The sequence below is a fragment of the Nothobranchius furzeri genome, chromosome 11 (genome assembly GCF_043380555.1).
Source record: "Nothobranchius furzeri strain GRZ-AD chromosome 11, NfurGRZ-RIMD1, whole genome shotgun sequence".
NCBI classification, from domain to species: Eukaryota; Metazoa; Chordata; class Actinopteri; order Cyprinodontiformes; family Nothobranchiidae; genus Nothobranchius; species Nothobranchius furzeri.
This window is the reverse complement of record NC_091751.1, coordinates 64,314,550-64,329,364: the sequence shown is the minus strand read 5'-3', so window position 1 is coordinate 64,329,364 and position 14,815 is coordinate 64,314,550. Positions and strand designations below refer to the sequence as shown.

Here is a 14,815-nt window from a genome sequence, read left to right as displayed (position 1 = left end):
TTTTCAGCATCACTCCTGGAAAGGATGCTTCTAATCTTAGCAATATTACAAAGGTAGAAAAAGGAAATCCTACAAACCTGTTTAACTTGGGATTTGAATGACATGTCCTGATCAAAGATAACACCAAGGTTCCTTACTTTGTTCTCGGAGATTAATGTAATGCCATTCAGGTCAGGTGATTGACTAAGCAATTTCCTTTTCTGGATTTCTTGTCCAAAGATGAGAACTTCCGTCTTGTCTTCATTTAAAAGCAAAATGTTTAGAGTCATCCAATTGTTTTTTGTCCTCAAGACAAGCCTGTAATGTACCCAACCGATTAGGTTCATCAGGGTTAATGGATAAATATAGCTGAGTATCGTCAGCATAACAGTGGAAGTTTATCCCATGCTGTCTAATGATTTTACCAATTGGGAGCATATATATAGTAAAAAGAATTGATCCAAGCACTGAACCCTGTGGTACTCCACAAGTAACCCTGGAGTATGAAGACGATTTGTCATATACATTTACAAAATGAAATCTATCAGACAGGTAGGATTTAGACCAGCCTAGCGCTGTTCCTTTGATCCCTACAACATGTTCAAGCCTTTCTACAAGAACATTGTGATCTACTGTGTCAAAGGCAGCACTGAGATCTAACAAGACTAGAACAGACACAAGATTCTTATCTGAGGCCATGAGAATATCATTTGTAATTCTCACTAATGCAGTTTCAGTGCTGTGATACTCTCTAAAACCAGACTGAAATTCCTCAAACAGATCATTAGTGTTTAAATGCTCACATACTTGGATGGCTGTAAAGTCACTGAGATGTCATTAGTGGAAAGTAAATATAAATGGAGCTAAATATGTTACTGGTACTTTTACTATCATTCTGTTGTGGAAAGTCAGCACAAATATTCAGTGGAAACTTTAAAAAGCTGCATAAACCTTCATTATTTTATAGTGGGCCTGTCTATATTTATGAAAATCAGTTGATTGTTTAAAATAAAGTGCTGTTTAACACCATCAGCAGTATCGTCTCTCCTGCCTCTCCTACAGCCTCCATCCACTCTGTTGCAGACTGTGAGAACTTTCTGTCTTTCTTTGTGGACAAAGTCAATAAGGTTAGATCTAGCATCTCTCCTTCAGCCTTATCACTGCCTCTCCCGACTCCAACCAGGCTCGTCATCCTAGATAGCTTTGCTCCTGTTTCTTTACCTGAGTTAACCAAACTAGTTAACTCTTTGAAGACCTCTGCATGCCCCCTCCATAGCTTACATCTTACATCTTTGTTTAAAAGTGCTTTTCAGTCCATCGGTCCCAGCGTGCTCTCTAGAATTAATGCCTCTCTGGTCTCTGGTCAGGTCCCTGCTTACTTTAAAAATGCTGTAATCAACCTGCTTCTTAAAAAACTTGAGTCTTGACCATTGACATACATATATGGACAATGGGTTTCCATAGGCTCCAATAATACGTTTTTGTACTAAAATGGGAGGGGGCCACCACCGCCATTTTGACCGTGTCACAGGTTCCGTCAAGCCCAGACAATTCCATAAAAGGGAAGAGAGGTGGAGCTGTGGGTGGGGCTGCAAGGCTGGGATCAACTGACGACACCCGGTCGAACTAGCTACAAGCTAACCTGAAGCTAACCCAAAGCTAATGCGGAGGTGGGAGCTAAGCTTCAACCCATTTTGTAAAATGCAGCATTATGTTAAATACACTGGGGTTTACCCTATTACATTTAAATTTCATGGTTAAACAGTACATGTTAAAATCTAAGCTCAGCTCGGCAGCGACCTAAAATACATAAATATAATTTTACTTACTGAAAAAAATAAAGTGGAGACTCCTTGGACGCTCTATTAGTGCAATTAATGCCACAGCAAGTCATTTTGTCCAACAATTGCACAAATAATATCCAAAGAAGAATACACAAACACAGAGACTCAAAATCCCGGAGCAATTTCCAAGCCAGACCGAGGCTCTACTGAGGCCTTTCCACGGAGCTAGCTCTGTGGTCACGTGGGTCGGATGCTCATTAATTACACAGAATTTTAGGCTTTTAATACACAAACAGAAGAGTGAGAAAAAAATTCACCCCCTCAGAGTTGTCATGAGTGTAAACTAGATAATTTAAACCAAAAACATGTGTTGGTACCAGGCTGTAAACATGTTTATTTCTGCTGTGAAATTGGTATTTTTAACATGGGAGTCAATGAGGAATTGCTCGCTTCTGACACCAGCCCCCAGCGGATGAGGGTGGAACTGCAATTTTTGGTACTTCCGGGTTGAGACCCATTTCAGAGCCGCATTGTGGGGGCTTGGTCTTGACCCCTCTCTCCACAGCAGCTTCAGACCCATCTCTAAACTTCCGTTCATCACCAAGATCTTGGAAAAGGTTGTGGCTAAACAACTCACAGCTGCTCTTAATGAACATAACATCTATGATAGCTTCCAGTCAGGTTTCCGTAGAGCTCATTCTACTGAAACAGCTCTTCTTAGGGTCTCTAATGACCTTCTGACTCACAGTGATGCAGGGGACTGTTCTGTTCTGGTCCTGCTGGACCTGACTGCAGCCTTTGACACTGTTGACCATCACCTGCTACTGGAGAGGCTGAGAGACGGGAAAGGCCTATCAGGATCTGCTCTGGAGTGGTTCTCCTCTTATCTTTCTGAGTGCTCCTTTTCTGTGGCCGTCTCCAAGTTTAGGTCCTCCACCACCTCTCTTACCCATGGTGTCCCACAAGGTTCTGTGCTGGGGCCTCTGCTCTTCCTCCTCTATCTGCTTCCTCTTCAGCACATCCTGAGCTCCTTCAAAGGAATCTCCTACCATCTTTTTGCAGATGACATCCAACTGTACGTCTCCTTTAAGCCACATGAGATGTCTAAGCTGCAGCTTTTACACACCTGCTTAGACTCTATCAAAACCTGGATGGCTGGGAGCTTTCTTCAGCTGAATGAAAATAAGAATGAAATCCTCATCTGTGCCCCAGACAAGCTGGTTCCCAAAGTCAGAGACTCTCTTGGTCAGCTTGCTTCTCACACCAAACCTTCTGTCAGGAATCTTGGTGTGACCTTTGACCCAGCTCTCACCCTGGATTCTCATGTCAGTTCTCTTGTTGTCTCTTCCTTCTTCCATCTCAGGAACGTTGCTAAGCTGAGTCCCATTCTGTCCCGCTCTGAACTTGAGACAGTTCTCTACACCTTCATCTCCTCACGCTTAGACTACTGTAACTCTCTTTTCACGTGTCTGAGCAGAACCTCCCTGAACCGTCTACAGGTGGTTCAGAATAGAGCCCTGCACGGGCCTAAAATCTGAGCCCGTGTCCGGCCCGGCCCGAGGGGGTGGAGCCCCAGCCCGACCCGGCCCGAAAAGGTTTTCAGGATTCTCTGGCCCGGCCCGAGCCCAAGCCCGACTTTTTTTAACCAACTAAATGAAAACAAAGTGCCTCAATCCTGACCAATGTGTTAAAAGACGTGCAGGATCCGAGCGCCGCAGAAGCGCATGCGGGAAGCTTCTTGTTTGGTATTTTTTCACATCCTGCTCCAGTGTGTTGATTCTGCATGTCTTGGGTTAAATCATTACCCCAGAACATGACACTTCTTCCCACTGAAGCGAGTGTTTTCCAAGCCCTGTCTCTCAGAGAGACTTGTCACTTAGAAAATGTTCCCTGATTATGAAACTTTGGCTGAATAGCGCTTGTTCCTGTCTCCAATGTGGCGACGCATCCACGAGCCGTCTGAGGAGAAGCCCAGAATCTCACATCCTCTTCAGCTCATGAGCGCCTATGATTACGAACAAGCGTGACCCAACACGGTCTCACAGTAAGACTGGGTTGGAACTGTTCAGGTTTACGCAGACAATCTTCACATAGAATTGACTTACAGATATAAAATTAATTCAGTAAAATATAAAGCATTTTATTTAAATATCCATTCATTATTTTACAAGCACAGAGAGCCGCATCAGATGGATGGAAGAGCCGCGGGTTGCCGATCCCTGCTCTAGTTCAAGATATCATTAAAATTCCAAAAGTGCTGAAAAGATTAAAAATGGGGCTTTCCGTGCATATACAATACATAACGGTAGCCACCGGGATTCCCTGTCTTGAGCGCAACAAACCACAACACAGATTCAGAGACGTGCTGAGTTTGTCATCCAAAATGCTCCGTTTTATAACTTTTGAATGGCTGATCAGATTCAAATAATTCCAACGGTTCCTAAAAGTACATAAAAGCAGCTTTCCAACGATCTATAGCATGAAGCAATCAGAGTTAGAGAAAATATCGCTACGAGGGGAAATCCTGCTGTACAGCCTGATTGAAACGGAGCTCAGCGCCGCGGTGAAAGCGGATAACCTATAAAATGACATGTTGAGGACGCAAACTCAATACATCTCTTTTATTGTGAGGTAATAATTTCTCCGAGTTTTGCGGTTGCGGGCGGGAGTAGACATGCACGCTGCAGGTGCGGGCGGGAGTGTAACACACACCTTGCGGTTGCAGGCGGTAATGGTCAGAAATTCAGCAGGAGCGGGATGAAGAAAACAGTCCCGCGCAGGGCTCTACTGCTGCGTTTAAGTGTTTTAATTTTTTTAATGATTTCGATTAAAAATAAAGGCGCCCGGCCCGGCCCGTGTCCGAGGTAATTGCACAGTCGTTGGCCCGAAGCCCGGCCCGAGGGCCGTCGGGCCGGGCCGACCCAAGGGCCTAGGGCTTCAGTGCAGGGCTCTAGTTCAGAATGCCTGTGCTCGGCTTCTGACCAAGTCCTCCAAACACACCCACATCACCCCGCTTCTCCTCCAGCTTCACTGGCTGCCAGTCAACTTCAGGGTTCATTTCAAGATCCTGGTTCTGGTCTATAGGGCCTTACATGGGCAAGCACCGTCTTACATTGGTCATCTTCTTAGTCCCTACACCCCCAGCAGGTCCCTGAGGTCCAGTGATCAAAGCCTACTGGTTGTGCAGCACCAGGCTAAAGACCAAAGGTGACAGATCATTTGCTGCTGTGGCCCCCAGACTCTGGAACTCTCCCCCTGAGCCTGAGATCAGTGGACTCAGTGGTCTCCTTTAAAAAGCAGCTGAAGACTCACTTGTTCAAGCTGGATTTGAATGACCTTCTTCAACCACTCTCTCTTTATTCTGCTCTCCCCACCTATTCCACCTTCCTCGTGATCCACTGATTTCCCTCTGTCCTATTCACTCTCTCTCTTTCTTAACATATGTGTAATCACAATTATCTATTTTTTGCTAATTTTAAATATATTTTAACCATTTTCTAAATTCTTTTTTATATTTTTATATTTTTTGTTTTTCCTGAAGCGCCTTGTGATTTTTATCTTGAGAGGCGCTATAGGAATGATATTTTCTTCTTCTTCTAAAGTTACTCAGAGCCACAGTAGAAGGTCCAGCCTGAGTTAAGCTGTGGTAACTGGAGAGGAACAGAGAAACGGCATTAAAGCTTTTGCTGTTTGCTTATTCAAGTTTAATTCAAATAGAATATATAAGACATCAATGATATAATGCTTTTATTTATATTTAACAGTCATGTTAGAGATAAAATGCAGAATAGTTTATTTTAAAACCATTTTTACATTTTCTTGTTGCATTGAAGCATCACGTCCCACCGTGAGTGGCCTCTGTCCCACTTTTGGTGAGTTGGGATCTGGTCATCCTACTGAAAAACGATTACAGTAATTTGGAATATTTTCAGATGTTTATATGTTTGGTGTTCTGTGGATTAGTTTCATAATAATTGTTAATTATTATTAGATGATCTCTAATCATTATCTGATCAGTTCTGTCAGTTTATTATATTTAGCTCTCTTGAACAGTAGGACTGGTAGAAAATAACTAGCAATTTGCAAAATAAATCACATAACTTTTTTTTATTATTCTCAATAAAATAAATGTAAAGAATAGAATCTGCAGCACACAAGCACCTTGTTTGGGGGGTAAATTTAGTGTCACTTTTTTCACAGCCTCCGAGTTTGCAGGTATGAAAAATAGATGCATGCAAACTAGTAAAATAATTTTTTGTTCTTCTATGCGCACGGCTTGCATTTTTGTACCATGTGGCTTCACGTATTATTGCTACAGCCTCGCTGTCCCGGATGCACGTAACCCGTTAGGAAGTAGAAAACGAAGCAATGCAGTATGTAAAAACAATATATGAGTGTTTAACCGTTGATTAGTTCTTTGCGATAAAGTCTTAATTTTATTTTTAGAAAGTCTTAAGTCTTGAAAAGTCTTAAATTTAATTTTGAGATCTCTGCATATACCCTGGATGTAGTCTTTGTTAACAGTCTGTCTAGAGCCCTGCACTGGAGCCCTAGAACTACGGGTTGGCTTCGGGCAAACGACTGTGTAATTACCTCGGACACGGGCCGGGCCGGGCGCCTTTATTTTTAATCGAATTCATAAAACAAAAACTGAAACACTTGAACGCAGCAGCACCTGCCTGCTTCTCACGCACCGGCACCTGTTAGATCAGTTAAGGTCTGTGTGGTTTATAAATGCGCCTATATAAATGAATTCTCAAACTGCTTATTGAAACATGTGCCCCTATTCTAATATGCCATTTTATGTCCACTTTGATGTCAGAAACCATTCGTTTATTCTCATGAAAACGGCAGCATTCTACTTTTCTGTGAATCATTTCTCTCTGCAGTTTAAAAAAATACAGCATTCATTGCTGTTTTTTGTCCTACCTGGAGAGCGCATTTTCAGAGCGGCATATTAAATTTACAAACACATCCAATTGATATAGTGTTCGTAAATTTCATCTGCCGCTCGAAAAATACGCTCTGTTAGGAAAAAAAAGCTGCATTGAATGCTGTTTTTTTTTGTTTGTTTTTTTACTGCAGAACACTTCTCACAGATAATTAGAATGCTGAGCATTCTATCACGCTAAAACATTATGAAAGGTTAAAAAAAAAGAAGTCGGGCTCTGGTCGGGCCAGAGAATCCTGAAAACCTTTTCGGACCGGGTCGGGCTGGGGCTCCATCCCCTCGGGCCGGGCCGGACATGGGCTCAGATTTTAGGCCCGTGCAGGGCTCTCAGTCTGTCCCTTCTCCATTCTTCCTGGTTCCAGAGCCAATCATATTTGGGCCAGTAGTCTTCTATGGCAAACACTGCTGTGCCTTCATTTGAAGACAAAAAGAAAGAAAGAAAACAATCATTTATATAGCACCTCTCAAGATAAAAACCACGAGGCGCTTCACAAAAACAAAAAATCCATGCATAAGGTATAAAAAATAAATTTTAAAATTACTATATATATATTTATAATGACAAATAAATAATAATTTTGATTAAGAAATGTGAGGAAAGGGAAAGAAAAAATTAATAGGAAAGAGGAGAGTCTCTGACTTTGGGAACCAGCTTGTCTGGGGCACAGATGAGGATCTCAGTCTTCATTCAGCTGTAGAAAGTTCCCGGCCATCCAGGTTTTGATAGAGTCTAAGCAGGAGTGTAACAGCTGCAGCTTAGACATCTCATGGGGCTTAAAGGAGATGTACAGTTGGACGTCATCTGCATAAAGATGGTAGGAGATTCCTTTAAAGGAGCTCAGGATGTGCTGAAGAGGAAGCAGAGGAGGAAGAGCAGAGGCCCCAGCACAGAACCTTGTGGGACACCATGGGTAAGAGAGGTGGTGGAGGACCTAAACTTGGAGACGGCCACAGAAAAGGAGCGCTCGGACAAATAAGAGGAGAACCACTCCAGAGCAGACCCTGATAAGCCTACCCAGTCTCTCAACCTCTCCAGTAGCAGGTGATGGTCAACAGTGTCAAAGGCTGCAGTCAGGTCCAGCAGGACCAGAACAGAACAGTCCCCTGCATCACTGTGAGTCAGAAGGTCATTAGAGACCCTAAGAAGAGCTGTTTCAGTAGAATGAGCTCTACGAAAACCTGACTGAAAACTATCATAGATGTTATGTTCATCAAGAGCAGCTGTGAGTTGTTTAGCCACAACGTTTTCCAAGATCTTGGAGATGAACGAAAGTTTAGAGATGGGCCTGAAGCTGCTATGGAGAGAGGCGTCAAGACTCGGGTTTTTTAAGAAGTGAGTGGATTAAATCTAATCATCTTACTGTATATTAGGGCTGGACGATATAGAAAAAAAGCTTATCAATAGGGCTGTAGCGAAGCCTCAATGACGTCGACGGCTCAATTCTAAAAATTCGTCGACATCAGATCCGGTAGTCGACGCACCGCGCCCACTTATTGCATCCCCAGGAGTTTGTAAATAGAGGAGGAATCTGCCTGTTTTCCCTCTAGTTCGCCCTCTTCTACGCCTTCACTAACATTTCCGCCAAATACCGAAGACCCGGAACAATGTCCGTCCGCTGCTAGATTCCTTTCCTGTTTTGTCCGCCTTCGTCTCCCGGCAACGGACAACAACTTCCGGGGTCAGATGCGCTGCTCCGTCTCTACTGCAGATGTAGAAAATCACCGGGAGCGTTTCTCCCTTCATTAAGGAGCTTCTTTCAGACATTAGGAGAGCTGTTTTGGTGGTAGCAGTCTCTCCTCCGAGCTGGTCTGTTTGCTGCTGGGTATTTTGGTTTATTTAAACTTGGTAACTTGAACTTAACGTTGGTAAAGCTACTGTTAGCATTTTCGCTAACAGCTTCATGCGTTTGGATAAGCTGTTACGTTTAGGTTTAGAGCTTTTTGTGGTGTAGATCTCCCTTTTATTACATTTGGAATGTTGTGAGTTTTTGGTTTAGTTTAAAATATCACCTTGAGTTTGGTTTAACCACCCAGTTTAGAGTTTGGACCTTTGGAGATTCTTATTTTGGTCCAGAACCCTGTAATCTTTGCCCAGTGGGACATCCCTACTTATTTGTACTTTTGTTTTAATTCCCCACAGGCAGAATTAGTTTTATTATTCCCAACCTGTGGATGGAAAGATCTTATGTTTTTTGTAGTTGTAAATAAACCTGATCATCATTTTAACTTATAAATCCCGTTATTGTCCCTTCCTTTTTGCACACGAGCCAATCTCCCCAGGAAGGGTTGTAACACCACTCGCCTCACGCACATAAGTGACCAAAATAAAGCAGCGTGGAGACACTCTCCACGTCTCCAACCACCTCTCAGGCAGCAGCCTGCACTCCCAATTTCTACACGTCACCAGAACATAACCAACCGCAACACAATAAAAGCAGTGTTATTAAAAATGGAAGGCCTGTAGTGTTTATTCTCTTACAGTAATAATTTATCAATTTTCTGAGGAATTTATTAGAGATTTTTTGGTTTTTATTAACTGTGCAATAGAAAAATAATCATTGCAGCTGACCCTTAGCACCCGGGTCACAGACTTTATGAGCAGTTCCCCTCAGGCAGGAGGTTACGGTCCATCCGGACCAGAACCTCCCGCCATAAGAACAGCTTCTTTCCATCTGCCGTTAGACTTGTGAATAGATTATAAACACACAACCATGCTCGTCTTCTCTACCCGACACAACGTCACCTTATCGGCCATGTTACCATTACCTGCCATTTTTTATAGCTGAAAGTTTTTTTTTATTATATTCTATTTTTAATCTTATTATTCATGTTATATGTAGCACATTAGTACCGAAGCAAGTTCCTAGTTTGTGAATTGTTTGTTCACTGACAATGGCAATAAACCTATTCTGATTCTGATTAGATTAATTGTCTAAATAGTCATTAGAATAGTCGACTATTCGATAAAATAATCGTCAGAATAATCGTTTTAAAAATAATCGTTTACCCCCAACCCTACTTATCAATAAAAAATAAATCATATTGATTGATATCAATCATTATTAAGAACTAATTTCTTCAACCTCTCCTTGCTGCAACATCTTGTTAAAGTCTTGGTGACGGAGCGTGCTTGGGTCTTTGTTTTTGATTGGTTGGGTAATGACACTAGTATGAAGCTATCCAACAGGCTATAATGGAAAAAGGAAACTTTATATTGAAGTTTTCATTGATCCACTTTTTTTTCTATTGAACCACGTGTCTATTGATCAATATATATCGGTATTAAATTATTGTCCAACCCTACTGTGTATGACTCGTCTTCACTCGTCATCTAGAATCTTCTGGTGCTGATTAGTAGCTGGCAACAGAGCGGACTTTTTTGTTTTGATACAGGAACTGCAGGACCCATATTTGACCACAGGATGTCATTCTTCATGCACCTTAAACAAATTAATGTATGTTTGTGTATGTTTTGTTATTTATGTGCTATAAATTAGGACATCATGTTCATATCTGCTTTTTAAAATTATTTCTAGCTTTGTGCGAGGATACAGCTGGCATCAGGGGAGAATTGCAACCTCCATCTCCATCTTCTGCACTCCATTGTCCCCCAACAGAGCACCTTCAAGATCCTCACCACCAAGGTAATGCTTTGGTGTTGCAGGTGTTGTCTGTGTACTGGTGACTTTGTTTAATAGAAAATGGTACCTCTTACATTGGGATTCTCTTCACGTTTTACATCCTGCCATACATTTAATCAGATTTAAAGTGTTTTTTGACATTTATGTTGGTCAGGTGGCTGATTCCTGAAGCACAAACAAGCTGCACTTTTCCAAAAACATCTCTTGTGTTAAATTGTCTGAGTAAAATTATATATTATAGTTCTGTGAGGTTTTAAAGCACATAAACCACCATAACTGCTTGTTATTGTCCTGTCTGAGGTCACGGTGACCACAGCCGTCAGAACCTTGACACGATAAGATGGCTTAAAAATGAGCAAGAGGCAAAATTGTCACCTAGCTGTTTGAAACTACCTCATTTATGGAATGTTTTTAATAGTTCTCTGAGAGCACATTGGAATTGAGGTCAGGTTTGGAAGTGCAGTACTTAAAGAGACAATGTGTAGTTTCTACCATCAATCTCTGGAAAAATCTATCGATAAATTGTTAAAAATAAATGAAATGATGCTAGGTGTTGAAAAACATTGGCAGCTTCGTAACATATAACCATTAAAATCCTTGGTCTAAAATACATCAGAGCAGATTTCTGGGTGACGCAATATTAGATGCCATGTTTCCTTCTACGGGAGCCTGTGAGGACAAAATGCATTTACAGATTTGTAACAAGCGGTTACAAATTTTTTGCCATTCATAAATATTGTTGTTTTACATATTTACCTCCTCACTCCTTGCCAGTGATAAAAATGAGCCTGATGTGCTTGTCATTTTTCATTTTACTGGAGGTTGCGTTCAAACAGATTTTTGACCCTAATGGCCATCCGTTGGTAAGGTCCTACTTGAACACAAAAATACTGCTTGCTTGCAATGTTTTAGGTATGTACTGCCCCCTTTCACCAGGGAAAATACACATCGTCACTTTAAGGATTTCCAGATTAACAAGAAATCTTTCTGCAAGAATTAGGGAGTTCTGGCAGGAGAGCCTTGCTAAAGGTGATGGACCTCAGATCCCAGGAGACTTTAGCTAGTGCTAAACATCTGAGACACCCTGGAACTGCTTTAAGTGTTTCTCAGTTTAATGGTTACCGTGAAAAAGTGTGCTATTGTGATGTTCCTGTTTCAACACACACACACACACACACACACACACACACACACACACACACACACACACACACACACACACACACACACACACACACACACACACATACATGTATATATTTACTTGTGAGGACACTGACCCTACCTATCTTTGTGAGGACATCCACTTCCTGCATAGCTGTAGTGTTGGGCCATGAAAATCTGACACTAGATGTGAGTGAAGAGTCAGAATCTCACTTCAAATTGTTGAAAAATCAAAGTAAAAAAAATATTTATTTGGTGTACTTGTGAGGACCCACAACCGTTGCTAGGCAGATTAGGTGATGTCCTCACAATTCTGTATTTCCTCCCTAACCAATTTTTGATTAAATTTCCACATGAAAAATTAAAAATTCTTAAACTTTCAAAGCAATTTTAACTAATCAAACTGTTTTTACAAATATGTAACACTTGTTTATTATCAAATTGGCAATAGCAAAGTAAAATTTTAACATCTTGAATCACAGAGAAGCTTTTAATGTTTGCCTATAAAATACTCTATCAGTTTAAAATTTTTGTTTAGTTTTTCTTAAGAAAAAATAAAATATATTAGCTTAATTATTTTCTTGTTTGAGTGTGTAAGTTGCTAGATTTTCTTTATACTTTCAAAATGTTTTGCTTCTAATCCAAAGAGCTTTGTAATATTAAAGTGGAATGAGTGGAGCATCAAGCCCAAGTATTGTAGTGTGATTTTGGAGCTTATCCCTCTCCTTATTCTGGTCAGAATTGACAAAGCTCCTCAAATAAGAAGTGAAACATATTCAAATAACCAAAACAACTCAGTTGCCTCAACCCAAATCTACAAGGAATAACACAAACTGCATTTCGGAGAACCTTCACCAGGATTTAGCTTAAATAATATTAGATAAGGATTTTTTCTGTAATTCCCTATTCCAAGTTGTGCGGTGAAGTCTGAGCAGGTAACAGTTCATCGAGGCACCACACAAATGCTGCAAACTAAAAGGACAGACAATCATCAACATTAGGGATGCACAATCTGCATCAATAAGTTATTTTTAACATATTGGTATTGGTCCGATAAATAAAACTTGGTCAATATTAACAACAAATATTTTTTTTCCATTTTGTTTCCATTTGTTTATCTGTTTCAGATGGTTAGGGGGGTGGTGTGTATTTGTTTAGCCATGTGACAGTTATTTTAATATTCTCATAAGCGTAAATGTGTGTGGTGTGTGTACATAACAACGTAAATTCAGCTTTAATAATTTTCAATCAGTACAAAATTTGCTTATTTTAGAAGCATGTCAGTATATCTGTATCAGCAAATATCAGCTATTGGCCATAACAGTGATATCATCCATCCATCCATCCATTGTCGTCCGCTTATCCGGGGTTGGGTCGTGGGGGCAGTAGCCTAAACAAGGGAGCCCAGACTTCCCTCTCCCCAGCCACTTGGGCCGGCTCCTCCGGGGGAATCCCAAAGCGTTCCCTGGCCAGCCATGAGACATAGTATCTCCAGCGTGTCCTGGGTCTTCCTTTAGGCCTTCTCCCGGTTGGACGTGCCCGGAAAACCTCACCAGGGAGGCGTCCAGGAAGCATCCTAACCAGAAGCCCTAGCCACCTCAACTGGCTCCACTCGATGTGGAGGAGCAGCGGGTCTCTAAGGGAGAGCCCAGCCACCCTGCGGAGAAAACTATTTTTGGCCATTTTTATCTGCAATCTCGTTCTTTCAGTCACTACCCTAAACTCATGACCATAGGTGAGGGTAGGAACATAGATCGACCGGTAAATCGAGAGCTTTGCCTTCTGGCTCAGCTCTCTCTTCACCACGACAGATCGGTACAACGTCTGCAGTACTGCAGAAGCAGTGATATTAATATCAAATATTGGTATCGGCTCATCGACTAATAAACATAGAATGATTTTGGATGGTGAAAGGTATCAAATTATCCTGGAGGAACCCAGACATATATAGGAAAAATATGCAACCACCATAAAGACTAAGCTGGATTCAAACTGCATTCAGCCGTGCAGCTCCCTGTAAATCTTAGTTACAGAACATAAATAACAGGAAACATGACAGAAATTACTACAAAGTAGTTATTTTATTGAAGTAAAAAGGATTTCATTAAACTTTGCAATTGTGACTGCAACAGTTGAACTAAAATAAACTTTAGGCACCTTTAAACATTACATACATATATGAACTATGCTCCTGTTTCTTTTAAAATTGAATATGTTTACTTTTTTCTTTTTTGAGCTAAAATGCAGTTATACATGCAGTTTTTAAAATCTTTCTAATTCATCTGCTGATAAAATATAAATTTTAGATACCAAATAAAGTAAACACGGTGCATAAAATTACATAAATGAACTCAGATCCTTCTGCTTTGAAAAAGAAAATTTTCAAATATTGTTTTTATTTTCTTTTTGAGCTGTGATGCTGCTCTACTAGTAGTTCTGACATATTTCTAACTTCTAATAAATTAATACAACTTTAGGTACCATTAAATGCTCTGCATTTAACATTGCATGCATTAACTCAGCTTCTGCTGCTTTTAAAATAAAACATATCAACTACAGTTTTTTTTCTTTTTTGAGCTGTGATGTAGGCTTGCAGAGATTAACCAGTTTGACTATTAACCCCTGATAACCCCCCTTAAAGATGTCTACCACACCAACAATAAAAAAAGGACTATGGCATGACCCTCATGGACAAAGACAAAAGTGAAACTGAACGTGCTCACGCAGCAGAAGCAGAACCAGTGACAACAACCTTCGGGACTCCTCCATTTCCACCTAAGAAGCGGTTGAAGTCTCCTGTGTGGGATGATATCTAATATATCTAAACTATTCCCACACAGGAGAATTCAACCTCTTCCGAGGTAGAAATGGAGGAGTCCCGATGGTTGTTTTCACTGATCATGCTTCTGCTGCGGGTGCGTGTTCAGTTTCAGTTTTGTTTTTGTACTTACGAGTTACGCTATTGTCTTTTTGTTTTGGTTTGATGGTGTTGAAGATCTATTTACTTGGGGTTAACCAGGGTTAATAGTCAAAACGATTAATCCCTGCAATGCTACTGTGATGCTGTTCTACTTATAGTTTTTAACATCTTTCCAACATGTAATAAAATTTAAATATCTTTAGGTACCATAAAATGCTCTGCTTGTAACATTTTTGATCTGCAATGCTGTTATAATTATAGTTTTTAACATATTTCCAATGTCTCATAAAATAAAAATAACTAGGTATCATTAAATGCTCTGCTTGTAACATTACATGCATTAACTCAGCTCCTGCTGCTTTTAACGCAAAAACTA

The 14,815-nt window shown here is 40.8% G+C and overlaps 1 protein-coding gene across 1 annotated transcript in view; it reads left to right on the top strand.

Annotated features, from left to right (window-relative positions):
* Positions 1-14,815, top strand: part of sugt1 (SGT1 homolog, MIS12 kinetochore complex assembly cochaperone) — an 84,872-nt gene that overhangs the window by 17,379 nt on the left and 52,678 nt on the right. Inside the window, exon 10 of the mRNA XM_054751221.2 lies at positions 10,251-10,358. Within this exon, the coding sequence (XP_054607196.2) occupies positions 10,251-10,358 (108 nt within the window). The remainder of the gene's footprint in view (positions 1-10,250; positions 10,359-14,815) is intronic.